This window comes from Penicillium canescens, assembly GCF_028828765.1.
Source record: "Penicillium canescens strain IBT 15451 chromosome Unknown utg000005l_segment0_segment0, whole genome shotgun sequence".
NCBI classification, from domain to species: domain Eukaryota; kingdom Fungi; phylum Ascomycota; class Eurotiomycetes; order Eurotiales; family Aspergillaceae; genus Penicillium; species Penicillium canescens.
In genome coordinates, this window is record NW_026703967.1 from 702,275 (window position 1) to 728,713 (window position 26,439).

The following is a 26,439-nucleotide window of genomic DNA, read 5'->3' on the forward strand; positions in this document are numbered from 1 at the left end:
TTTATCAGAAGACTTCGATTATATCAGTGATCTCTCTCTTATCTGAAGTCTCCTGATCCTGTCGAGTTCATTCTAGCATTCCTGGATGACGCATTGGTTTGTCCTGCGAATCAAACGGTAACCGGAAAACTTTTCAATTTCCTGTTGCGCAACTGACTGATTGCTCTTGGGCCTTCCAGATTGTTAACACAAGACCTCTGAGTTTCCCAGAAGAAATTTTCAACAAGAAACTCTTCGTACCTTTTTCCAGTCCCCAATCGAGTCGCCACCGTCCTGTCCCAAAAGAGTCAAGAGGTGTTACCGACTTTACTGCTTGCGGTCCTCTACCATCGCTCCCCATTCTTTACAAGCAGTGCTTTGAATGCTCGTCATGACGTCCCTTCGTACGGAGGATGTTACAACCGTGGCAGAAGACAATGAAGGACTGAAGCGCCTATACAAAGAGCTGGTACGTCTTATTCTGTGTGCCCCGTTATAATAGACGGAATGTTAAAAGCAACTCCCAGACTGGCTATAAAGAAGCTGTGATCGAAGAAAATGGGAAATGGTTGAGCACAAACGACAACAAAATATTAGTGAGAGGACCGTACGATTTTACCACGGCAATTGTGATCAACTTGAGCGGTGGCGAGGGTAGTGTCAGCTTCTTCCGGGGCAATGACCATCTTCAAAGTTTCCCGACCTCCTCTAACCCAACGATAAGGTCGAAAATGGTGATCCTAGATATTGGATGCTATTGCTGGTCGATGAGAGAAGCTCTGGTGAAAGTGATCATGAAGCAGGAGTAGCGTCATGAGCTTGGTCGCTGTACACTCTCATGATCTGGGTGCATATTTCGTAAGGAATGGATATATATGGTTGTTGCATATCTGGCTTTGGGAGCGTGATTGCCAGTTGGCCCCGGTGGCCCCCCTCCACGGATTTGATGACAGCATCAGCGAAGACTTTTGCCGCTGCGGACGTAAGAGGGAGGACCAGTGGGTTTGTGTATTCTTGGTTTCTTGTTTAAGCCTTAACTACCGCTTGCTTCATGGAAAGAGTATTTTACCTTGACCAGCAACCGACTTCATCTCTAAAGCCTGAGACCGTACCATCGGCGGACTTTGCGGTGGTCGTTGTGGAGCGAAGCTTTCTGTTTGAACACGCATGGATGTCAATAATGTGATTTTTCTCGTGGAGCAGAGCAGTTCCACTCACGGCGCTTGGCTGGAGGCATATTGCTTTCATCGAAAACTCCCAACCTTTTGTGAGATTTTCCGTTGTCGTTCTCGGCGCTGCGATTCTCTTTATAAGAGGCATTTTTGTCCAAGTGTTGACCAAGCCATTTGGTATAGTCAGCTCAATATGAATCACTTAATCGTGAGTTTGCAACATACAATTATCGTGACTTGTCTGAGAAGCATCAATGGACTTGCATATTGGCGCTTCACATGAGGATCGATTTAAAGGAGAGGCTCGTATATTCTTGCTGTCAGGTATTTCTGGCGACAGGAACTGCTTGCGCAGCAGGACGTATGTCTGTTCATCACAAGTCAAAAGAGTATCCAACGTCTCCGCAAGACTCGAAAGAGCGTCCAGTGTTGGCTTTGCTTCCCACCATTCTCTGAGCATATCATAGAAAGAGCCATGGGTAATTGTCGGGAGACTTGAAATGGCGAATGATCGTGAACATAATGCAAAGATATCTTTTCCGATTTGTAGGGTTTCTAGGCCAAATTCTCGGGCACGGCGTCTGGCGTTTCTTTGACTTTTCGATAAATCGCTCGATTGTGTACCGCTTTCCCTGCACAAATCGACCCAAGTAATGACACGAGGGGCCTCTTTGGATGAAAACTTGTTGTGTATGTTATAGTACCCTTGCTCAAGACGATTCCTAAATTTCTCGTTGAAAAGCGACATAACAGAGTCCACGGTTGAACCGGATTGGGGACCAAACGACATGGCCAGAAATTTTGAAGGATCAAAAATAGGGAGGAAGAAGACGGTGAACCATACAGCACCGCACCGCACAGGTCAGCACCGCACAGGCCATCACCGCACCGCACCGCACAGGCACGCACGGACTCTCGTCGGATGTGCTCAGGGGCCAGTCAACTTTTTGAGTAATTTAACACACCAGGGCAGACAAGCCATAGAGCAAGCCTCCGTGCACACATGGGCTAGCACCAACACGTACATGAGGCGTTCTCAAGTCGCATGCCTAGATAAGGTCGGCCGATGACATGATGAGATGCAATTCGCTACAACTACGTCGCAGCCCCGCATATATCAGCCTCACGTCAACTGCAATCGATCCGTTGCCTTGTCTTTATCCCTGTGCGGTGCGGTGCCTGTCCGTAGATCAAGAGTCCGTGCTTGCGCTTTAAAGTCCTGGCTAAAGCTCCTGGTATATGTCTTGGCGGTCATCATTGGCTACGGGAGAGCCTAGCCTCCAAGCCCATAGGCCGTGCACGTCGGGACCAGCGCCAAGCACATGGCTGTTCTCGGCGGCACCCCGAACCTTTTGATAGACCATTTGCAGGGCTGCGTCTCCTAATTGATTAGGAAGACTTTCATTGGCTGCAAAACGAAACTAGCACCAGAGCCAGCCTCCGTGCACACAAAGACAGGCACTAACACGGGCATGAGCTGTTCTCGGGGTCTTACCTGAATAAGGTGGGCTGCTGAGATGACTAGGTCCAAACATTTCACTGCGTCTTATCCAGATTGCTTTCGTACGTATACCGTAACGGTCTCAGGCCTAAGTCTGTGACAGCGCTTCTATTAGCTCAATGGGCATCGGCCTTGCTTGTGATTAGTCGTTGATGGTCATTGTCCATGTATGCGAATTTGTGTATCACGTTGCGTCGCGTATACGACAGAAAGTGCCATTGGTCAAAATGTCGGAGACTCGTCGTGAAAGATGATTAGAGGGGAACCGTGCACAAACTGAAAGATAGATAAACCAGCAGAATCCGATTATGAATAACTCTAGTTGCTTGATCAACATCCTTTTCCTGGCGTCTTGTGTTCTTAAAAAGCCCCTTATCCACACCGTGCAACTGGCTTGCTCTTAAACCTCTCTCAATTGGCCATGGTAATGTACCCATATCCGCCAATAAAAGCCCAGTTTTAACGTGACATAGGCTTTCAAGGATATCATTCTCATTTTCAACCGGTCTAAAAGCCATTATGCCCATTGCCAACAATTTGGATGCGATGGAGATCAGATCGTGCGAGGCCAAAAGTGCCCGAAGTGCGGTTGGCTGAGGCCCGCTGATGATAATTGATTATTTCCAGCGATAGGCAAGTGATCTCCTTCTTTCCATCAATATAACATAACACATAGCTAATGTGATATTATGTTAATCTAGACATGATCTGGCTCGGACAAGCATAATCTAGCGACACATAAGATGGATTTTCTGTGCATCACAGCTACTTGGGTCATGTCAATATCCTCTGGTCTGAGCTGAGATGGGAATAAAACTTGAATACAGGAAGTGGTGGCTTGAATGTGGCAAACACCATTATCAGTACCTTTGAAAGACCTCCATTGAAGCAAAAAACGTAGATTATCTTGGATGTCTTATTTTCGACATCGCTCACTTCTATGGACTTCCTAAACACTCTTGGCCAAAGTTTCGTTTTGAAGTAGTACAAAACTTATTACGTCCCAAATGTCCAGATCGTCCGACGGACGCTCCTGTGCTCCCTGGATATTGTACTTTTGAAATAATTGCGCATGCAGACCTGCAAGCTTGAGAGTTGCATACTGGCCTGTGAAAAGTTTCCTTATACATGTGAATGCTAGTTCCAAGACAAACGAAATGCCAAGAAATACTCTTACTAAGCCTGCCACATAAATAGTCCACGCCCCTTGTGTTGAAGGAATCAACACAACTTGCAGAAGCATATGAACGCATCTCTCAATCCCACGTTCTCTTGTTACTTCGTCTCTTGTTACTTCACATGGATTACCTCAACTGGAAAAGCGACATCAGTCAAGATCCATCTATACCTCGCATCGACTGGGACGCGCTTACTCAATACGCGATTAGCATAAAATGCGGACGGTCGGACAATACAGCACCACCCCTTGAATGCAATATCCCTCCAATATACAGTATGGGCGGGGTGCATCTAGTTCGTCTCCTCATCTTTGACGATGGAACTAGATGGGTTGCACGTATACAACTGCACAAAGAAAACCCGCACTCGAAGATCCTTTTGCGTTCTGAGAAAGATACTCTTAGCATCATCCACGAACGAACAGCTATTCCCGTTCCAAAGGTCCTAGGTTACGACGATTGCCAAGAACGTATTGGGCGCGCTTTCATGATCATGGAATTCATTCCTGGTAGTACAGCAATGAATGCTTTTGGAGGGCCACAAGTACACGGTGGCGCAATTCCTCAACAGTTCAAAGCAAAGTTTCATGGGGACATTGCCTACATACAGGTATAAGCCAACGGAAAGATCTTCCCGTGCAGTATCTAACGATTCTATAGGCTAGCATGACCTCAATACGGTTCCCAAAGATTGGCATGATCTCGCAACGTGAGAACGGATGCTACGATATTGACCCAATACCCGGCCTTGGGGGCCCTTTTAAAACCGCGCAAGATTTCTTCCTGGCATGGGCGGATAATGCCAAGTTTCCTATGGCAGAGGCGTTAATACGCTCTCAGTTGTCTCAATTGCCGGTCGACATGGTGGAGGAAATCATCTTTTCCATCCATAGTTTTCCTGTTCTTTTCAAGGAAGCCGTGAGGCGAATGTCCTTTAGCCAAGGACCATATCCTCTCCACCACCCAGACTTCAATCACAGCAATGTCATTATAGACGATGCATATGGCATTCTTTCCGTCATCGACTGGGAAGGCGCTTCTACGGTCCCGTGGGAAATAGTGGAGTTTCCAATGTTCTTGTACACAGTTCCCCCGCCACTTGACCTCCCATCAAAATATGACCGTACAGGAAATCCTGTTAGCCCAGAAATTCAGAGGCGATGGGAAGAACGCCAGAACTACGTCGAATCAGTGAAATGGGTTGAAGAACGGGAATGTATTGACTGCAAATTGTCTGCCACACTAGCTTGCCGTGACACACAGAACCTTGCCACTTCTGTCAGACTCTACGCTGACGTCGGCAAAGTGGGAGACTACTGCAGACTTTTGGGAAAATATTGATAGACCCGAATTTCTACCCCTGATCAGTTTCTTCGAATTTACAACACCAGCGCCGACGGTCGTCCAGATAGAAGCATCAATTTGGTTATGATACAAGCATAATTGAGGGCGGAGGGGTAGCTTTATGAAGTTGCAAATCAAACAGGTGTGGGAACAAATGTACCATTCCAAAAGAAAGACCGAGGAGCCAGTCCTCTATCAGTGCCGCAGTGCATATCAGTCAGACTCAACTGTCGACATATATATACAGACTTCAACTATTTGGCTTGGTCAACTGTAATTCCTTTGTCAATTGCCAATGATCCTGCGTTAATTAGCTGGAACTCGATCTTATATTTCCACACAATGACCTGATATACAAACCTCAATTTTACACCACTTTCCACGCCAAAAAAGAAGAAAGAAAGAAGAAAGTAGAAAGAAGAAAGAAACGGATTCTATGCAAACAGCTCTTACTATTATTCTTAGTTAACACCCGACAAGATAAACAGTGGACGACGCTTACATCAATATGACGTGACTTGAGAGCATAGACTTATCTCCCGAAACTCCTGGGGTGCGAAGGGCTAGATAGCCACTAAAGTAAGGCCTGTGCGCGTAGTGCGATGAACCATTTGCCAATCTATACAGTCTCTAGATGATATTAATGCTCCTTGGATAGATCTCAATTCACAGAAGGTAGCATTGCTTAGCCCGTAATTGTTTGATTAGCTAGCTAACGCTAGCTACCTATCAATTTTCAGAGATACCGAAGCTTTCCGGGATGCGTTTCAACTACGCTGTTTGGTACAGTACCAACCAACCGGACATGCCAAAGCAAATTAGAGTAACCAGGATAAGAATGGTTAGCGATACAGTCATTATCGAATCGCCTTGACCAATACACACAGAGAAACTCCTTCCTGGTCCCACTGCCAAGGCCCTAGCGCAGATCATTAATTGGGTAGGCCTCATCAATTCGAGGGCTATCGTAAAATGCGATGTGCATGGTATTGTACATTCCAAGCATAGCTACGAAGTATTTGACGGGATTTCATACAATCCAATAGTGGTTTCTGCAGTCTGGCTGCGACGACATCACCCTTCCAAGTACGAGTTGGTCGGAACGTCGGTGGTTACCGCTGCGTTTGAGACATCTGGCATTGTACTAATATAGACCTTTGCATGGATATCGGTAGCTGGCTATTGTATAGCCGAGTAACCTTTCAAGATTCTCCAATTATTCCGTATAACCATCCTCGGTTTCGCTTCCTAAATTCAGCTTGCTTGAACCTCTGACTGCCACGATGGTGGTTGTTATAGGGCATTTTACGACGGCTTTTGGGCCAGCACTAGAAACACAGCCTGGTCATACAGTATTCCCAGGATGAGCTTTATGAGGCTGAAGTACGCGCGACCAGGGAGTAAACTCGCTGACATCCAGTGCTTCAAGAGCTTTGCCCACACGTCATAATTAAAGAAAGTATCAGATAAACATGGACTGTGATGAATTGAATCTCAAAAAAGATGCTCGTAAAGTCTCCTTAGTTGTCTCGATCAAGATCCAGTGTTCGCGATGAACGATATCCACACCCGCACCTTCCACATCTTGACTAATTTGTTCTTTTTGTGTGGTTCTATTATCACATCACCGTTCTGAGCCCCTCCTTATTGATAGAATATGGCGAAGCGTTTCCTTTTTCTTTTCCAGCATCACATGTCCATCTTGCAGGCTTTTCCGTACTTGTATGGACCAAAACGTCACATATTTCCCTCGTCAAAAAAGCCCCAGTTGAGATGTTCATTGGACAAAGCGAATGAAGCTTCTCTGGCAAGCTCCGTGATGAATGTGTAACTGGTCATTCGCAACCCCTTGTGCAAGATAATGATTCTATTCGCAACAGGGAAGATGAATCTGGTTGAATTTCCAAGCCGGCCTCCCCGGGGTATCCCCCAGCTCCCATCCCAGAAACTCTGGTGTCCACGCTGGATAGGAGAACCTGCGGCTGGGATGAGTTGTCTGTATTCTCACGGACGACGACGAAGCTGGCTGTAAACGGTCGACGTCGGTATTCATTTCTTGAAGAACAGAAATAGGGACATAAACATCTTGAACGCCCAGTATGAGACACTCCGATTGAGTGATTAAATTTCAGTGCCATGGCAAAGATCTCCAAGGGGAGATTGCACCTAAAAAGGTAGAGTAGAATATTTGGAACAGAAAGACAGTATCAGCGGGCCTAGAGGCTTGTGAAGTCCTATGTATATGAAGAGACTTCTTTGTGTTGGTTTTTCCTCTCATAATCTATGTCTTGGTACGCATTAATTGAGCAGAACGGCCTGGACCTCTATGGAGTTGGGAACCGCTCTTCCAGACTCTCCGTCATGGCATCCTACGGAGATACAGTAGAATTTGAGACACGTTTACCCCTCGGGCACGCACACTTTGTTTCCCAGGTCGTACCCGAAACAAGTGCAGCCTTTGTTAAAAGAAGTGGTACATTGACATCCACCCATAGACTAGAATATACGGCTAGTCCAAATTGGCATAAGCCACGTTTCGGGTACGAGCCGGGAAACAAGTGCATGTGCCCGAAGGGTAAACGGGTATCGACTTCTACTGTATCGACGCGGATGTCATCCGATACACTCCACTAGACATGAAGACCACACTACCGGGGTTGAGCCTAGTAGCCGGTGTATACGATGACGCCTCAATTATTTATTACAGGCTGTCCGAGCTCAATACTGAAGCTTTGAGCAAATCTGTTGAATCCGAAAGGACCCCTGTGTTGTCATTCGTGGCCTGCGTGATGCAGCCTCCAGGATCTCAATAAACAGACTTGCTACTCTATGCTCTTCTTTGATCGTTTAACCAACCCTGGAAACATGTATCTTGACCTATGTGGCTCTCTTTCAGGAGCTTGATGATAAACCATGCAAGGTGATAACGCTAGGCTCTTAGTGGGCAGCAGTTGCTATAGCGGTATTTTATGGTGACTTTGTGGCCAGCTCAAGACACATAGCCCCCGCCATACCGTGTGCTCAGGTAGAGATTTCTAGAAGCGGTGTGCGGCTGACCTCGCCTGGACGGGGCTTAGGCATTTTGACTTTGCCTTGGGGATTTAGGCAGACGGCTTAATGATGCAGATCAATTGCTTGCGAGTGATACTTCTGCGTTAGCGCCAGACCGACCCGTAGTAATGTGCGAGATTCTTTTGCCCTTTTTATTAGTTCGGTTCAAGGTCCAAATGTGACTTGTATATCGACCGGCTTTCCGCTGTTTAAGTAAGAAAGTTCAGGCTCAAACTTTAACGGCGAGCGCTGGACAGAAGGAACCAACGCCATGTCACACGTTGCTTGCCCTCAAGCAAACAGTTGGAGGCCGTGAGAGCCCCTTTTTTATATCTATGGATCCCATCTGAAGAATATGTCAATTAGTCGTTCTCTGCAGAGACTTTTGACCCGAGCAGCTCTTGTATTCTAGTTCTTATCCGAATCGCTCTCTCAAACAGTGCACTGCTGTCATCCAAGTTGGGACCATTGACTGCGTCGTAGGCTGTTTCCATGTAGAAAGGGGCGTGACTCATTCGAGACCTTTTTCTTTCTTCGCCTGATTTAAAATAGAATGCCACCAAGACAAGCAGTAAATCCGAATGGCTGAAATGGCAATTTGCACGGTTGATCCCCACTGCCTCAGTTCGTGGCACACTGAGAGCGCAAGGAGTGGAATCTCGCAAGTTCCTTGCCGATCCTGAGGATATCCACTTAACAAACCACTGAAACAGCCGTGCCACACGTAAGTACCAATTAATGTTGATGGTGGGCTAGGTGAACTTCGCAAAACCCAATCTAATTGGGCGTCTGCTTTGGGCTAGGATACGGGGGCTTGGGCCCGATGTTGATTCCTAGGAGCACCGCCCGGCCATAGTGCAAATTGGACTCCGTTATCTCGCTTGTGCTGCAAAAGACTAGGGTGCGCAAGTATGACTCGCGCGGCGGACTTCATCACTGCCTAGACGCAGTTCTGTCACCCGGGCGAAGTGGTGGCGTATCCCGGGAATTATTCACCTACAGCAGCGGTATATAACCTGCTTCCCTTCCCAACGGGTTCCAATTTATTTATAAAGATTTTCGCTCAGTCACTCCCCCAGTCCAACCAAATGTCAGCCAATTCCGATGATCTCGAATCAGGCCGCAGTCAAGAAACACGTTCCACTGCTACCGCCCCCTACGAGCCACCGCAAACTTCCCCCAGCAAAGCTATCTTTCTCCATCAAGCGGACCCGTTTTTGAAGCATACAAATTCTACAGAGCAGGAAAAGAGGCAACCTGGGCATGCGCAGAGCGAACCGAGCTATACATGAAACAAGAACAGCTCTGCAACCTGACCCATTCGCGTGCAGAAGAATTTGAGGTTGAATGGCAGTACCAAAAACTGAGCCCCAACCAGCGTGCTCAAGTCGACCGGCTCGTCCAAGACCGACGAGCAGAATGTCCCGGGATGATATGGAGCTACGTCTATGCTAAAGAAAATTCTTATGCAAAAGTGACTCGAAACCCTCGTCCAGATGATTCCGAAACAACTTCCATGGTGATTATTCTTATGAGAAGACCCATGGAACCAAAAAAGTACCCCATAACGCACATGGGAGTTTATGTGGACATCAGAGAGCTTCGTTACCGCCATGAGGGCTCGAGGAATCATTCCATATCTCCCAGTGTAACGCCCCAGTGGAGGCATTCAGGAATAGGCCCGGCTGGATATTATGGAGCCGAAGGGCCGCATTCTGCCCCAAGGCCAGTGGGACGGTACCCGAGCCGGGGATCGGATTCCGGTCGAGTTGTGGCATCGGTGTGCTCAGCTGGGCTTAACTCGGGTCTGCTGCCAGTATATGACGAGTAAGCGGTTCCTTATAGCCTCTTCCTTCAATTGCCATATTTGCTCGCCAGGAGTGGTCCAAGGGACTACTCACAACTAGCTCAGTTCTAAATGCTAATTTTGCGGTTCCCAGTGGACATTTTAGCAGGGACGGAGTATTGTCATCTGACCGCCACCATGATCCACCGTTTGCTCAGCCTGGCGGTGCCTTACTTGTCACTGGCAGTTTTAAAGCGCCACCACAGCTTCCTGGGCCACACCAGCAGTCGTCCGCCAGCCAGAGCTCTCGTCATTCAAACTCACCGCACTATCCTCCCGGCTCAAATGGACTAAGCCAGAAGAGAGCGCGGTCCGGAAATCCTGACTTTGAGTTTACTTCCGCAATGTGCGGGCCAAATGGAGAATTTAGAGCACCAATTCCGAAGAGAATCTGCCTGCTCTAAGGGATCTATCAAGACCATGGCGTACAAAGTCAGGAGACGAAGTATCGTACTTCCTGAGCAGCACGATCCTAAGTACCACCCTGGACAAATCAACTCTGGCTCTGTGAAAGCAAGCCGACTTGAATCTCACAGTGCTAGTTGGATTTCTTTTTCTTTGAAGTAGGGTAATTGGAATAGCTGGGCAATGATCGGAATAGGTATTATATTGAGGAACTATATATAATAGGGGGCGGAAACAATTTCATGTACAGCATTCGAAAAGAAAGATGCTTTCAATGGTCACGCATTGATACTATAGTTCCAGTCTTCGTACAAGCTCTCTCTTCCTGCATTGCGCGATAGCTTCATGGAATAGATCCAACTTGTAAGGCAAGTATTGAGGGTTTATCCCACATTCACACCCACCAGGTCCCTCGAGAGGTGCCAATAAAACCTCCGCATTTAGTAGGTGACTCATTTCTGAGTTGCCGAAAAATTTCTGACGACAGTAGAAATGAGCCAGATGCGAAATTAGAGCGTAACTTGATAAATACTTGGCCGGTTTCCCGAAGACGTATGCCCACACAGACATCAGCATCGCACATCTTGCTGTATTCGGCCGCTTTTTTCAGTTGTACATAATCGAAAACAGCCTATACAGCTGCGACTATGACAGCCAATGCTCCAGAAGCTTCTATGGGTTGGTTTCGTCCCTTAGGATGCGAGCAAATGAGGTCGCCGCACCAAGCACGACCTTATGATGAAGTGAACGTCAGCCACGCTACTCCAAGGTGGAGAAAGGAATACCAGAGTACCCAATCCCCAATCATACATTGGTTTCTCTGATCCATTAGCTTTACGCGGGAACTTATACTGTACCCTCGAAGTGGTTGTATTCATTTGTCAGATTCACTTCTCTACATCGTTGGCTACAGTAATATGTTCTATGGGAGAAAGGATCCGTGGCCTGGCTTGTTATCTCCCAATTATCTACAGAAGCGAGGCTGGATGCCACAAACTCGCCATCAATAGCCAATCAATCTGCAAGTCAGCAAAGTCACGTGCATACGCCACTACGGAGTATCGTACAGAGGTTGCGGAAAGGTCATGGTATTCGTCGTGGTTCTGGTGATTCTATAAAAACCGGCCATGCATGGGCCGCACAATAATGAACCAATTGATTGGGCGGTTGACGCACCCCTTAGTGTCTCATGAACCAAAAGATCGTCTGATTCTCTTTATCGTAGGAAAAACTACGGTTTCCGCGAACTCTGAATTTCTCCCGAAGGAGGGGGTCCTCTGATTATCTCTATCATAGGAGAAACCACAGATTTTCTTATAATCTCAGACCCTTCGGGGGGAGCCTACATATCGTTGGAAAAGGTAGATCCTAGGGAACACCACGTTTTCCGCGCGCTTTAGGCTCCTACGAACCAGACGATCATCTGATTATCTATATCATAGGAAAAACCACGGTTTCCGCGCGTTTTAGTCTCTCACGAACCGAACGATCATCCGATTATCTATATCATAGGAAAAGCCACGGTTTCTGTGAGCTCTGACTCTCTTGCGATCCGCAAGGACATACGGCCATCGCTGTCGTAAGAAATGTCACGATACTTCAGCAACTCTAAGGGTCTTCTCATGAACCAAGCCCCCTCAGACTAGTGGTATCATGAGAAACACTACGATTTTCGTCCACGATGATAATCTTACGAATCAAAGGATCACGGGACAATAACCATCCCAAGATTTACCACGATTCCGCGACCTCAACGGTCATGTGGTGCTTTACCATCAACTAGCGTTGTGGTGTAACGGCATAGCTCATGTTCGGCCCTCAAGATCCGGATCTTGATCGAATAAGCACTGTAGCCACACGCTCCTTGGCCTACTCGGTTAGTAAGCCCGCCCGGTCGCCAGTTGATTGCTAAAGGGCCGAGCTGGCCCAGGAGCCCGTACCACTGAACCACAGTAAACTATTGTGTGTCGTAAACAGAATATTCGACCTAAGCCCGGCTTCTCGTAACTCGATCCTCATGGAGCCGGACGGTGTCTAAGCATCCGCTTACTAACTGGGACGTGAGCATCTTCCAGGATGACAAAAGTATTTTGAGGTTTATGGTTGCTGCGGGAGGAGCGCAGCGAAAGCTAGGACTGAAGGTTTGGAACAAGTACTAGGGCCTCGTAGACATCTCCGCCACAGCACACTGTAGCCAGTCCTACGCCGTTAGGTTCATTGACCGGATCCACTAACCATCTGTGGACTTTGTGGGCTATTATGCCGCTTAGTCAGCGGAACTACGAGGATCCAGCATGGATATGTTTTTGGGTGTTGTATTCCACAAATTTCGGCTATTTCTTTTTAACGGACCATCACACAGCTTCATAATGACCAATCGGGAAGTAGAAATTTGGACTCACCGGCTTTCTAGCTCACTCTCGGTCTACGCTCTTAATTCCGATATAAACAGCGGCTTCCCGCCTGAGGGCTTCTAAGTGGAGATATATGACGCGATCGACAACTGAGCAGCCACTTGCAACGTTGCAAGATTCCCGGAGACCACATCCATCCGGGGACTCCGACGACATCATGCGAGGGATTAAACACTTACTATTGTGCTAGTTGATGGCTGTACCTTTGAGAACTCTCTTAGGGGGCGGGGGCGGGTTCCGGGCTCATCTGAATAGCATAGCACCGCATAAAAGGAAGGCGCCAGCCACTTCTCTTTGTATCGTGACATTAGTCTCAACTTACATCCGCAGCATTTAATTGCCGCTCAGTTGCACTTGTAAGAAGAAGCCAATATATTGTTTGCTTTTGTGCCAGGTCGTCATGACTACCGACTCGCTCAAGGAGAACCGACTCTTTATCAATGGCGAATTCGTCCCTTCGTTCTCCGGCAAAACGTTTGATATAATCAACCCCACGACTGAGAAGGTCATAGCCGCCGTCCAGGAAGCCGATGTTGGAGATGTCGACCGTGCTGTGGAAGCGGCCAAAGCTGCCTTTCCAGCATGGTCAGCTCTCTCAGCTCAGGCAAGATGCGATTATTTGTCCAAACTGGCGGATGAGATTGAGAAAAATGAGGAGCTATTCATTCATGTAGAGGCTGTTACCATGGGAATGCCACCGTCCGGAATGAAATGTTAGTCGTCTCGTACCTTCCTGCTTGCAGACTTCTGTATCAAGTTCCATGAGCACTGCACCTTACTGACAAAGGAACAGTTGTTTTAGCCACTTCAAAGCAATACCTCAAGTACTTTGCCAGCCATGCGATGGATATTACTGGAGAGACATCTCTCAATACTCCTGGCTACCTCAACCTGTCCATCCGTCAGCCGTACGGCGTGTGCGGAGGCATCATCCCTTGGAACGCTCCTTTGCTTATGCTTGTCACCAAAATTGGACCAGCCTTGGCAGCCGGAAATACCATGGTGCTCAAGTCGTCGGAGAAATCCCCTTTCGCATCTATAATCTTCGCTTCGTTGTGCCAGACAGTCGGTCTCCCTAAAGGTGTACTCAACATCCTGAGTGGATTCGGTCAACCTTGCGGTGAGGCTCTTGCCAAGCACATGGATATTAGAAGGATTTCATTTACTGGATCCGTCGCCACTGGTAGAGCCATTCAGAAAGCTTCCAGTGAGTCCAATTTGAAGGACATCAGCTTGGAGCTTGGCGGTAAAAGTCCTTTGCTTGTGTTCGACGACGCACCTCTCGAGAAGGCAGTCATGTCCGCTACCTTCTCCATTCTGTACAATTCAGGCCAGGTCTGCATGGCTAGTACTAGGATCTACGTACAGGAAGGCATTGCCCCCAGGTTCATTGAAGCTCTTAAACAAGCAATGGCCGAAATGGGCGTGCCGGGCGATCCTACACTTGCCGATACCAAGCGAGGGCCCCAAGTCGACAAACTGCAGTTCAGTCGGGTATTGTCCTATCTCGACCACGCAAAAGAGCAGGGCTTCGAGATCATCCTTGGCGGAAATAAGGCTCGTGACAAGGGCTACTTTGTGGATGCGACTATTGTTCGGAATGTACCGGAAGACGATAAGTTGGTCAGGGAGGAAATCTTTGGTCCTTTGCTTGTGGTCAACACCTTTACAGGCGAGGAGGAGGTCTTGAAGAGGGCCAATGATACCGAGTTTGGTTTGTACTCGAGTGTTTTTACAAGCGATATTTCACGAGCTGTGAGAGTTGCCAAAGCGCTGGAAGCTGGTGCAGTTGGAGTTAACTGTACAAGTCCCTTCATGGTTGTTGATCTGCCGATGGGTGGATGGAAGCAAAGTGGTGCGGGAGGAAGGGAGTTTAGCAAGGCCTGCTTGGACACATGGACTCAGCTGAAGAGCGTATTTATTTCTTTGTAGGCAACATATTCCGAAAAGAGTTGGATTATCCCATTATCCTTGGGCCCTCTTCAGCTCTCCTTCTCAGCCTACAGGATATAGATCTTCTTTGCTTACTACACAATTACGATGATTATTCAGCAACGCTAGATCTCTCCTAATCTCTCCTAGGCTATCATTTTTAATAGAGCAACACTTTTATCCTTTTCCTGATCTTGTACGTGCTTCCTCCCACGTGTTGTATTGTCACAGTTTTTTTTTGCCGCTCCTTTCGCTGCCCGTTCTCCTTTCAGTTTACTAATTACTTCCACTTACTAACTACTATATTTTAGGCAATTGCCGTTCCCTGAGGGTGGGCGATTAAACCAATTATGTCTGACACTACTCAGTCTGTTAAGTTCGCAATATATTCCTACCCCCTCAGACACTTTGCTCTTTGCTGATATAATTATTACTAAGCTAGGTGCGTGCTGGTCGGGGATAATGGTGTTGGCAAAACCACCCTCCTTATTCAATACACAGCCAATTATTTTTGTCCCCCGGAAGAAGTCCCCATCGTTTTTGACAATTATTCCACCAAAGTTAGGTAAATCCTCCTATTGTAGCCTATTATAGTGGATAACGTCGAATTTCACTAACCGATTCATCCATTACCGCCAGAGTCGGCGATCAGTCCTACTACCTGGGACTGTGCGACACCTACAAACCTGAAGAACATGACCGCATCCGCCGGCTTTCATACCCTGGAACAGACGTCCTCCTTGTCTGTTTCTCAGGACGGCTATCCTTTGAAAATGTGGAGATGTGGTTGGATGAAATCCAATATTTCTGTCCGGGCGTTCCGTGGTTGCTCATTAGAACTCGGGTTGATTTGAGGAATGAGCAAAGCTCTCGAGATAATAACGGGTGGAGAAAGCAAGTGACAAGAAAGGAGGGTCATAAGTTAGCTAAGAGATTGGGCGCTGTTAAATACATCGAATGCTCTGCTTTAGAGAAAATTGGTGTGGAAGAAGTCTTTGAAGAGGTACAGTACAGTACCAATCACCGTCACTCTTTCCTATTTACCGACTGTAGCTGACCATAAGTCATCACCCCAGGCTATCATCGCATCGCAACTACCAAGGCCGACCGGGGAAAAGAAGAGGTCATGCATACTTCTCTAGGATAGAATCACTAGGTTCCTCACGACAGTTATACTTGTGTATATCCATCTTAATACCACCAGGAAGATTTCCCGCCACAGCTGTCTGTCCACGAAGGCTGTGCTGTACGTGAAAAGAATGAGGGGAAGTGGTAACCTGGGACTGGTGGGAAGGCGGAAAACAGGCCGACGTTCGCCGGATCTACTAAGCGATTCTGGAGGATGCGATGTATCATTACAGTATTATTACAATAGGTCCCGTGCTGTATTATGGCCATTAACACCACGGTTCTGCCAATTAATCAAGCGATGACCTCAAACGGGATTAGCGTATTTTGGATTTATTTTCCGGGAATCAAGTGTAAAGAGTGTGAGGTCAAACTGAATTCGAAAACTTACTGTATGATGTTCTTCATTTGTCCTTCGGAACTCGGCTAATGACGTGAATCAACGTGTGATAGTGTTTCGCTGGCTTGTGCCCTATCCTAAGTAAGTATCCTTTACTGTGTAGAATCTACACTGTAGATTGGGTCGTCGTCAATCCAAAGCCTGCCAAAGCACATAATTTAACGTAACGGCATGGCATGGCACTTCCAATTTGGGTCTAGTGGGACTCTGCACTGTAAGAGAGAGCAACTATGGCTCCAGGACGACTGTGTGGGAGTGACAGGGCAATAGATCACGAAGAAATCTTAATATCCCAACATATAGCCCCTCATTAGGCCTATTAGCGATATAATCAGCAATAGACCACTGACCACGAATGGAATACATTTCGTAGACCGGACTAATTGAGGCTCTAATCCCAAAGACAACTACTCCCTCGATATCTTTCGTTGACTGTACCTCCATACAACAGCAGCATCGCAGAGAGCAAAAGTGCCACCTAGGGATGATCTGTTTTCGAACATTTCCGCGACAGGTGTGATATAATTGCCATCTAAGCACCAACCTTCTTAAAGGACATGCTTGACACCTACTTTGAGACACCGTTGCTGGGTGATTGTATTACCTGTGGCAACACCGTCTTCTCAGCTCAATCCCGTTTAAGTCCCACTTTACCGGCATTTCTTAATCCGAGGAAGGAGACGACCGTGCAGAGAAGCATGAATCCAAACATGGTCCAGAAGCTCGCCCGGTAGCCTTCCATGAGCGCCTGCGTTTCCAGCTTCTGGGATTTGTTCGTGGTAATGGTCGAGGTAACCTGCATAACAGCAAGTCCAAGGGCGGTACCGAACTGCGCCGAAGTATTGAATACTGCACCAGCCAGAGCTTGAGTATTGTCAGGAAAAGCATCTGTGATGAAGATCAGACCAATAGTGAAGAGGGCATCTACGCTGATTGGCTGCAATAGCTGAGCTACAAAAGCGTTGGCCCAATATGGCCATGACGGTTGGATAACGGCCATCAATAAGGGTGACCCTGCGCAGAGAAAAGATGTGATCGTCGCAATCCAGACAGCAGGGGCTTTGTGCACCGAGAATCCGACAAGGAGATTCACTAATACGCCCACTACAAGACTTGGTAGAATGCGAAGCGATGTCTGGAAAGCGGATAGGTGCTGGACTTCCTGGAAACTTGGACCGGATCAGCGAAAGCACATAAGAGAGGCCAGGATGTAGTCACTCACAACAGCCCAGTGAAAAGCTCCATAGAGTTGAGTACAGCGTTTGAGAGAGCAATAGTAGTGCAGATGCTCGAAAATGATACGTTTATCCAAAATGAATTGGGAATTAGCGCTGGCCTATTCCGTTTGACCTGGTACTCCATCCACAGAAGGAAGGAAGGAAGAGCAATAGCAGCAAGGCATAGTATGACGATGCTCTCAGTAGACGTAATACTAGAGGGATTGGCGCTCAAAATGCTGTATCCTTGTTAATATAGATAAATATCGGTACGCTAGTTTATTATACTCACGCAAGGAAATAGCAGAGCAGAGCCATGAAAGCAGAAGCCAGACAAGCGCCAACCCAGTCAATATTTGTCCGAATATTATTGATCGGATCTGCATATTGATGGTCTTTGTTTTTCGGCAAAGCTAGCAGACCGATAACGGCAAAAAAGAGCGTTGTCCCCCCAGCGATATACCACCCCGATCGCCAGCCAATAGTGTCGACCAAAATACCACCCACAAATAGTCCAATCGAGAATCCAAGAGGCTGGCTGATGCCCATGGCAGAGAAGACAAGGTTGCGGTCTTTGCCTTGCGGCATTAGCTGCGTGATAATAGAAATCGATGAAGCCAGATGAAGCGCGAGGCCAAGACCCTGGAAGGCCCTCATTAAGACAAATTGTTCCCCGTATTGGCATAGTCCTTGGCCGATGATTAAGCTTCCGCTCAAGAAAGCCCCGACAAGCTCAATGCATCTTGGACCGACTGCATCAGCCATTGATCCAGCCAATAGAAGTGTTGATGCGGTAGCTAGGCTACTCGCCGACGATGGCCAAAAGGCAAGCGATGGCCGAAGCTGGAGATCCCTAGTGATAGTCGGTAAACCGACGATTACCAAACCATTGACTACACTGGCGGTAAGAGTGACAGCAAGAACCTGTAATATCACCATTGCCTGTTGCAAGCTGAGGCGCCGAGATGACGGGGACTGCTCATATTCAAGTCGATCAAGTCGATCAAAAATGATTAGTTCCAAGGGGTGCAAGTCTGCCTGCGTGGTCGTCGTCTCGCTCGCCATGTTTGCGGTCTGCCAAGCGATGCAATAAGCTAAAGCCTCTCTCGAAGATGAAAACGGGTTCCAAGGGAAGACCGTACGGTGATGATGGGTTTGAAGCGCTCAGGTGATCTATGTGTTAAAATCAGGGAAGGTTATCTCTGAAATAGATCACTATAAGCATTATTACGGCTACTAATGTGTGGCTTTTCCAGATAGTTAGAGAGCGCGCCAAGAACATGTCTACAAACAGCCCCATAAAAAGGGCGTGAATCAACCAATCTAGTTTTAACCGATCTGAGAAGATTTCGGTAACATGCTATCCAGCTTAGAATAAGTGTACGTCTACCGGCGGGGTGAATTTGCTAATTATGGAAATATAGGACAAAATGTCGAGATGACCTACATGTGGGTATCGCTTTGAGCAGCATCCTTGGTTAGGGAACCACCTGCCTTACGATGATGATGAGGGTCAATGTCGCCGCTCTCTGTGGCGTTAATCCCTGTGTGCGTGGTGGGAGCTATCGATTCCAAAACGGCTATAGACGCGATACAGCGAATAGGGTGCTGTGTCATTCCTCCACTCAAAGTACCGAGCAGGAGGGTGGATCCTAATATGTATGGTCCAGCCACGCTATATTATTGTCAATTCGGTAAGCTCGTGACGTCCTACGCCCTGCCCACACAATTGGGCTTCTCTCTTGCCCATAACTGGATGATTTTTGATGGCTCCGGAAATGGTTGATTAATGTGTAAAAAAGTGGGTCAAGTCATACGCCCTTCGATGACGAAAATCCCTCATTACGTAACATACAGTGTATCTGGATCTCATCCCGCCTAATGCCCCAATTATCGACATCTTTACAATCATTCATCTTAACCATGACTGAGCCGTCATCAGTAGACGAATTTGGTTCTGGTCCACCGATCCATGACCCATTTCCAGAAGACCCGGAACCAATTAGCTGGGGCGACGTTGCAACCTCTGAGCGAAATGCATTGGCCGACTTGATGCAGTACCAGCCAAGGATCAACATTGATTTGTTTGCAGAAGAACAGCTAGTCTCACTTTTAGCCGCGACTGACATCGCACATATACCTGACGATGTTATCGGAGCATCAACTACGCTTCGGCATGCCAAAAAAGATTGCCCCCCAAGATTGGCAATCGTTTTGGTCCTTCCGCCCTAAAGCTGCTAAAGAGATGGTTCGCGAATCATGAATATCACCCTTACCCAACAGCCGACGATATACAACAGCTTGAGGCTCAGACTGGCCTCAGTCAGAAGCAGATACAGAACTGGTTCTCTAATATGCGGCGACGCTCCAAGGTTCAAGGATCTCTATCATCCTCGTGGGGTCCTTGGAGACCCACCGATCCAATACCGGCTCAGGAATCTCCTGTCGACATACCTCCAAGGCGGCCAACGCCTGCACCTTTCGGAAATATGGGTCCACTTCAACGATGGGAGAACTCGCCACCTGAACACGAAGCAGCGGCAGTTTCTGACATATCACGCGCCGTTGCCGCTTGCTCTGAAGAGTTCATCGCATACAGCTCTCAGAACTCGGCTACATCCTCGGGCAACGCATCCTTAATCGGAAGTGAGGGGCCATCACATTCAAGCAGAGGCTCTGGCTCAGGCTTATCGACCTATTCTTCCGATGAGCGCACTTCACTCTGGCCTCTGGATCCTCTCAAGCCTATGTTTCATCGCAGAAGAAGGCGAACCAGTTCCAGAAGAGTTGAAAAATTTAGAGTCGGGCTTCCACGGCTGTCACGACCCCTCAGAACGTTCCAGTGCACGTTCTGTACTGAAACTTTCAAGACCAAGTTCGACTGGCATCGACACGAAAAGTCACTACACCTCTCTTTCGAGAAATGGATTTGCTCGAGGGATGGGTCAGTAGTACCCGATGCCGACAGAGGGACACTGTGTACTTTTTGTGGAGAAGCCAGTCCGAATGAACAACATCTCCGAGATCATAATGCGACTGAATGTTCGGAACGACCCGCTGGAGAGCGGACTTTCTATCGAAAAGACCATCTTCGGCAACACTTGAGGCTGGTACATGCCGTAGACTATTCAGATTGGCTAATGAAAACGTGGAAGGTCAGCAACGAAGATATCAAATCACGATGCGGGCTTTGTGGCATCTTCATGACATCGTGGATACATCGTGCGAACCACTTAGGCCAACACTTCAAGGCAGGGGCAACAATGGCCGATTGGGACGGCGATTGGGGGTTTGACGATCATGTGTTGGAAATGGTTGAAAATGCCATGCCTCCCTGTGAGTGACTATTTTGTTTGCCATGAGACCTGATTGATTTAGGCTAATTGGGTCTAGACCTTATTTATCACGAACAAATCTCGCCTCTCCCCTTTTCTGCGGTAGAAGGACCTACCGAGACGCCGACCAGTGCATATGAGCTCCTCAAGGTAGAGCTTGAGTACTATATGCAAAATCAATTTGATACTGAGGGCAGTCTGCCTTCTGACCCAGAACTTCAATATGAGGCTTGTTCCATCATCCTTGCAGCGGAATTGTCATCGCCTGTTCCTGCCCAGAGAGCACCGTCCTGGCTCCGAGATGTATTCATGTCATCAGATGAAACTACAAAGCGGGCTCGCTTACGCCCAGTCAATCATTGCAAGATGCGAGTAAGCCAGCTTAGCATCAATGGGAAAAAAAATATTTTTGAGAATTGCGATTTGGAGCTCGAGTTGTGCAATTTCGTCATTATGCACCAGACTCTGGGTCTCGTCCTCTCAGACTCAGAAATACAAGAAGAAGCTTGCAATGCCATCAGTCGTGCGGATACCGGATCCTTGAATGGATCTAAACGGTTCATGGACTTCATGGTACGGCTCATTTGGAGCTCTATGAACTGGATTACCCTTCTGCTTGAAAGAGCATGGCAGCAGGCTGTCGACGGTATGCATAAAGCCAACCAGCATTCCATCCCTACCGTCCCTGACCTCGACAGAGGTCCTCTGGATTTGCCAATCACGGGGTGTTCAGGAGGCACGGGTGCCATTGAAAATCCAATGTACCCAGCTTCCGCACCCAATGGCACCCGCGCCACTATGGGTGAGATTCTTGAACTCCCGACATTGCCGACAGATGCATTCCTAGGAACAGCGCATGACTCGGGCAGCATTGAAATACTCATCTCCGATCTCTCCCCTCAAGTTACCAGCCAAACTAGTTTACTGGGCACAGCGGATGTTGCATCTGGCTTCGATGTTGTCCCGAATTCGGCATTTAACAGTGGTGTAGCGAGACTACTTGGAAGCACTGATAGCATAACAATGAAGCGGCTCCCTGATCCCGTATATACTACATTGAACACGCAGCAACCTACGAGGGCATCATTAGGGCGAGTACACTTCCACAATGGCGGTAACTCGTATTGGGCTCTTGTGAAAGACCTATCCCGCTTCGTCAAGAGAACAATGTCGATCCACAATCCCGACCGCCACGTTCCCACGGATGATGAGATCAAATATCAAGCACGTTGGATATGGTGCGAAGAGTAAGTTCCATACGCAGCAGCACTCAAAGCGTCAACTCTACTGACAAGGCTCTGATGTTTAGTGACGATCCGTGGAATCAGACGCCAGCAGATAACGAACAATGGTTGCGAGAGTTTAAGCATAACGAGGGTATACCTCGCGTCAGCGACGGATAGTTCTGCTGTTCGCGGAGATCTGCAACTTGAGGTTGACAGGCAGCGGAAGGATGAAAATCCAGATATCAGCCACAAGATTTACGATGTTGGTAAAGTAGCTAAGCGCAACCGGGTTGTTACATTTTCCATTCACGCTAGCGTCCCAAAAGGCTTGGATAGGGCGGCATTCCAGACCAAGCGAGATTTCCATATCGCAGAACCGAAGCCATATTACGACAGCCGTGAAGATAACGGTCAAATGGAAGCTGGGTGTAATGAATATTCGATAGTAAAGTGAGAGGACCGAGAGCTTCGTGCCAACGATGATATACAGTTGTAGCAGCTGCTTTGTATTCGCAGCAAGCAACCAAGAGAGGTAGGATTTTCGGCATCAAAAGTTACCGGAGCTAGCACTCCTTTGAGACTTTATTGTGAACTGGAAAGAGGGACAACGCACATAAATTTACACTTCGAGGTCATGATTGGGTAGTATACATGTAGGGACAGTAATACCTTTCCAGTACTTCAGTATGGCCCACGGTGTGTTCAGCGTATTGTTATTTCTCCTTCTCCAGAGGCTTGCAGCAACCAACCTGGTCGACAGCGTAGCGTAGGCGCAGTGGTCGAAGCAGTAGATGGACAATAAGAAGGTTCAGTTCGGGAGTTCAGAACACTTAGAACGCGCACGAACACAGGTAAATAATACTGTCCGAATTCTGAATTCGCTGGCCAACGCGGCTGACTCTCGGCAGCTGACATGCGCCTATAGAAAATGCTGCATTGTGCGCTATCAGGCCCGCCTAGAAGCTACCCTAAGGTGTGACATCTTGGATCACATTTCCGGCCCAATGAGAGCTGCGGCACATTTTTCGCATATGGTAAGGCCAATGATAAGCCCCCTCAAGGGGTATCCGAAGAAGAAGAAAAAAATTCTAAGACCCTCTAGTAGATGAATGCCATAATGGGTAATACGTGCAGCGTCAAAGTTATTTTCATTAAAGGATTGAAGCCTGGTGCTCAGTATTATTCCTTCTGGGCATACCAATGACGGACATTGCCTCTTTCTCTTTGGTTTGCCACAAAAAAGATGTTCGAAAGCCGTTGACGTAGCTACTTCTGCCCACACTAATTTTCAAGAAGCCGGGGAGAGCATATTATTTGGTCGGACTTGAAGGCCGTCATACTGAATAGCTGCACCATTCTGGTTCTATTGGTCTTCAACTTGTTATGCTCTTGTTCGAAGCAAGCTTATATATCCTCTATAGAGCTGCATTGGATGGGCAGCGCTTAGTATCATAGTTGTTGCCAAAGAGCCCGCCAGGAAAGGGGGAAAGGGGGCCACGGAACAGCACTGGATCGATCTACTTGGATTGGTCATCAACCCTGAAGCCAACGTAGTCTATAGCGATGATATAACTTTGGTGCCGCACATATTCGGTTCTGTTACTATATGTCGTTAAGTGAATAGTATAGATCTGGTCTACTTGTGGGAAAGCCGAATCGCCCACAGTCTCGAGATGTTCAGCATAGTTCCCATCCCCCGCCTGAAAAGCGAAAGCCACAAATCCGGTGGCAAACGAACTGCCAGGGCGCGTAACTCGAGTCGACAGCGCAAATGGAAGTGTGATGGCAACAAGCCAATATGTGCGCACTGCGAAGCTCAGTCACTGGAGTCATGCGTCTATTCAGAAAATAAAGTTCTGAGAGAGAGAAGAGAATTGAAATTAGTGAAGGAAAAGTTTGTTTCTTTACGAAGACCTTCTTCAAGAAGTGTCTCGTAAAGTCGATGCTTCGGTCTCGAGACGGATCAGAGATGTTCTTAAGGTGGGATAAAATCTCGCTGCAAGACATACGTCATAATCGTCGTGCTAACATAAAAAGTCCTCTTCATCGCTTAATCACATGGAAGCAGGTCTTCTAGTGTCTCTTCATCTTCTTCGATAGGCTCATTAGAAGAGGTGATGTCGTGGACGAAGATGTCAGCCAAAGCGCAGAGAGCAGGGCCACCAGCTATAGTAACAAATATTCCGAAGTCTCGAGGATACAACGTCTTAAGTTAGAGACTAGAAGACAGGGACGCACCGGGACTTTTTCTGCACATTGCCAGCAGTACCAGGATTCAGCGAAGGCTCCAGTTTCCTCATTGAATTACCAGCTTGATTCTGCGGATATATCGAAGCTAGGAACGAGCAGCCCTTACGTGTCACCACCGAAAGCACTTGCCTACCCGCTAATTGGTCTTTACCTCGAAAGTGTCCGCCCATCTTTCCCTATTATACGGCAAGATCAATTCACCGATCACGTCCACAAGCTGTATTCGACAAGTGCGACAGATGCAGGTAAAAATTGGTTGGCGCTCTTCAATATGGTTCTTGCCGTTGGCAGTAAGCAGTGCGCCTTGTTAGGACAGAATATTCAAGAGCACGGGTATATATTCTTTGCTCGCGCACAGTCCCTCAATATAGCTGAGAGCGTCCTCAGTGTTCACGAGGATCTTCAGCAGGTGCAAATAGAAACTCTTGCTGCATTCTACCACTTAGCTTCAGCACAAATCAACAGGTGTTGGTCCCAGTACTAATGGATTTCCACAAATATGCTGTCATAACTTTTGCCTTTGGTCGTCTGACATCTCCACGGAGCATGGAAAATGATAGGTACTGCAACTCGTTCGAGCGTAGCTTTAGGGCTCCACCTCCAAGCCAGACACGAGCTTTTCGATGATAACGTTTTCGAGTCGAGAACAAGGCTGTGGTGGTCGATTATCCATTCGGAGCACCTCCTCTCTACGATGACTGGCCGGGTCTCCTCTATAGGAAACAGTTCCTCTGCGCCTCCCCCTCGCCCATCCGAAGGGCTAGAATATATTCCATTTGGGGTCGGTGGATCAAGTCACGAACGCTTAGCCTATAGCGGCTCCATTCAATGGACGATTTTCCTGCAACAACCCGAAGTTCAACAAGAAACGCTAAGGACCATGGCTCCCAACCACTCGCTCTATTTCTTTTGCCTGATTGACTTGATACTCACTTCACACCACGCAATCGCTCAACGATGTCTACCATAATGTCCACGATGAGACGAAAAACATCCGAATACGTATTAGCTTCTACAACAAGAAGATAAACCAGTGGTGTTCAGGATTACGTCTAGGAAATACATGGGGCGTTCAAAATTATTATCCACTCCACCTTTCTCGGGTCCACATGCAAAATATATATATCACTTTCATGCTTCACACCAACTAGCTGCGGCGGTTCCGCAGGATCAATCCCGCGATGTGGTTGCTCCAGAAGTCAGACTTGCAGATCTACGAGATTGGCATGGATTGTTACCTATGGCCCCCTTTGAGCCATTGCGCCGGGTCATTCTTGATAAACTTCAGTCAGTTCAAGTGGAAGAAGCGCAGCATTGACTGTTGTTCTCTGCTATTCATCTTTGCGCGCTCTGGAAAAGCAACTTGGAGTCCCAGATGCGAGGACTAGATACTACAGCCTTCGACTGTCTCGTCAAGACGTCATGTTGCAAGAGAAGCCTGGATGTTCCTGAAGGAGAGCTTTGGCAGCCCGATCGTCGGCCGCCGAGGGGAGATAGGGAGCGACCCTATCTGCTCACGCTTGCTCACCCCTCTGCTCAGTGAGCAAGTGAAATGATTTATGGGTGAAAAGTCCGGGGTTGCTAGGTAAATAGGAAATGCACGTGACGTAGTGATCTCGCAGTTCCTGTGAGCTTGGGGGCCCATCTCAAAGCTGCGGACCTAAAAAGGGGTTGGAAAACCGCATATTAGTCTCGCCATAGCAACAACAAATGCGATCTATATTGCCCATTCGTGTACTTGAAATAGCCGGCAGCAATAGGCTCTCGAAGCGATACTGTCAAGGCGTGCTTTTCTGTACAGTACCGCGGGCTGATTATCGTGTGCTGCGCTTGATCTGATAGCAGGCGGGGGTAACCTAAGCGTTCAGCCTAGCGGACACCCAGCCTGCTTGGAACCGAGGGAGCCCGGATGGCTCAAAAGCCCAGTGCAGATAGGCGGCGACATGGGGCGAGGAAAAGGATCCGAATGTAATAAAATGCGGCTCAACTCAGAAACTAACAGGAAGCAGTGGTCAGAAAGTAGCCTCATCACGCGGCAAAAAGACCCTGCATCAGATTCGT

At 47.7% G+C, this 26,439-nt stretch overlaps 9 protein-coding genes across 9 annotated transcripts; 7 read left to right on the forward strand and 2 right to left on the reverse strand.

Annotated features, from left to right (window-relative positions):
- Window positions 1-370: 370 nt before the first annotated feature.
- On the forward strand, window positions 371-788 carry N7446_007886 (uncharacterized protein; the record flags this gene model as incomplete). The annotated part of the gene is made up of 2 exons (XM_058516631.1): window positions 371-448; window positions 507-788. The coding sequence occupies 2 exons, from the start codon at window positions 371-373 to the stop codon at window positions 786-788; spliced, it is 360 nt and encodes a 119-aa protein (XP_058370277.1).
- A 1,586-nt stretch (window positions 789-2,374) lies between these two features.
- Window positions 2,375-2,686, reverse strand: N7446_007887 (uncharacterized protein; the record flags this gene model as incomplete). The annotated part of the gene is made up of 2 exons (XM_058516632.1): window positions 2,375-2,532; window positions 2,647-2,686. The coding sequence occupies 2 exons, from the start codon at window positions 2,684-2,686 to the stop codon at window positions 2,375-2,377; spliced, it is 198 nt and encodes a 65-aa protein (XP_058370278.1).
- Window positions 2,687-3,951: 1,265 nt separating this feature from the next.
- Window positions 3,952-5,171, forward strand: N7446_007888 (phosphotransferase family protein; the record flags this gene model as incomplete). Its single annotated transcript, XM_058516633.1, has 2 exons — window positions 3,952-4,440; window positions 4,491-5,171. The coding sequence occupies 2 exons, from the start codon at window positions 3,952-3,954 to the stop codon at window positions 5,169-5,171; spliced, it is 1,170 nt and encodes a 389-aa protein (XP_058370279.1).
- Window positions 5,172-9,313: 4,142 nt separating this feature from the next.
- Window positions 9,314-10,056, forward strand: N7446_007889 (uncharacterized protein; the record flags this gene model as incomplete). Its single annotated transcript, XM_058516634.1, has 2 exons — window positions 9,314-9,438; window positions 9,465-10,056. The coding sequence occupies 2 exons, from the start codon at window positions 9,314-9,316 to the stop codon at window positions 10,054-10,056; spliced, it is 717 nt and encodes a 238-aa protein (XP_058370280.1).
- Window positions 10,057-13,290: 3,234 nt separating this feature from the next.
- N7446_007890 (aldehyde dehydrogenase) lies at window positions 13,291-14,822 on the forward strand (the record flags this gene model as incomplete). The annotated part of the gene is made up of 2 exons (XM_058516635.1): window positions 13,291-13,603; window positions 13,684-14,822. 2 exons carry the CDS (start codon window positions 13,291-13,293, stop codon window positions 14,820-14,822), a joined length of 1,452 nt encoding a protein of 483 aa, XP_058370281.1.
- Window positions 14,823-15,264: 442 nt separating this feature from the next.
- On the forward strand, window positions 15,265-15,878 carry N7446_007891 (uncharacterized protein). The gene is made up of 2 exons (XM_058516636.1): window positions 15,265-15,387; window positions 15,462-15,878. The coding sequence occupies exons 1-2, from the start codon at window positions 15,285-15,287 to the stop codon at window positions 15,674-15,676; spliced, it is 318 nt and encodes a 105-aa protein (XP_058370282.1). The 5' UTR covers window positions 15,265-15,284; the 3' UTR covers window positions 15,677-15,878.
- A 1,100-nt stretch (window positions 15,879-16,978) lies between these two features.
- N7446_007892 (putative MFS transporter) lies at window positions 16,979-18,632 on the reverse strand (the record flags this gene model as incomplete). The annotated part of the gene is made up of 3 exons (XM_058516637.1): window positions 16,979-17,519; window positions 17,573-17,806; window positions 17,860-18,632. 3 exons carry the CDS (start codon window positions 18,630-18,632, stop codon window positions 16,979-16,981), a joined length of 1,548 nt encoding a protein of 515 aa, XP_058370283.1.
- An 858-nt stretch (window positions 18,633-19,490) lies between these two features.
- On the forward strand, window positions 19,491-19,799 carry N7446_007893 (uncharacterized protein; the record flags this gene model as incomplete). Its single annotated transcript, XM_058516638.1, has 1 exon — window positions 19,491-19,799. The coding sequence occupies one exon, from the start codon at window positions 19,491-19,493 to the stop codon at window positions 19,797-19,799; it is 309 nt and encodes a 102-aa protein (XP_058370284.1).
- A 1,031-nt stretch (window positions 19,800-20,830) lies between these two features.
- Window positions 20,831-22,305, forward strand: N7446_007894 (uncharacterized protein; the record flags this gene model as incomplete). Its single annotated transcript, XM_058516639.1, has 3 exons — window positions 20,831-20,903; window positions 20,961-22,149; window positions 22,212-22,305. The coding sequence occupies 3 exons, from the start codon at window positions 20,831-20,833 to the stop codon at window positions 22,303-22,305; spliced, it is 1,356 nt and encodes a 451-aa protein (XP_058370285.1).
- Between the last annotated feature and the right edge of the window lie 4,134 nt (window positions 22,306-26,439).

Coding starts and splice junctions, on each gene's coding strand:
- N7446_007891 (XM_058516636.1), top strand. CDS start 15,285: ATGGTGTTGGCAAAACCACCCTCCTTATTCAATACACAGCCAATTATT. Junction 15,388..15,461: donor AATTATTCCACCAAAGTTAG/GTAAATCCTCCT, acceptor CATTACCGCCAG/AGTCGGCGATCAGTCCTACT.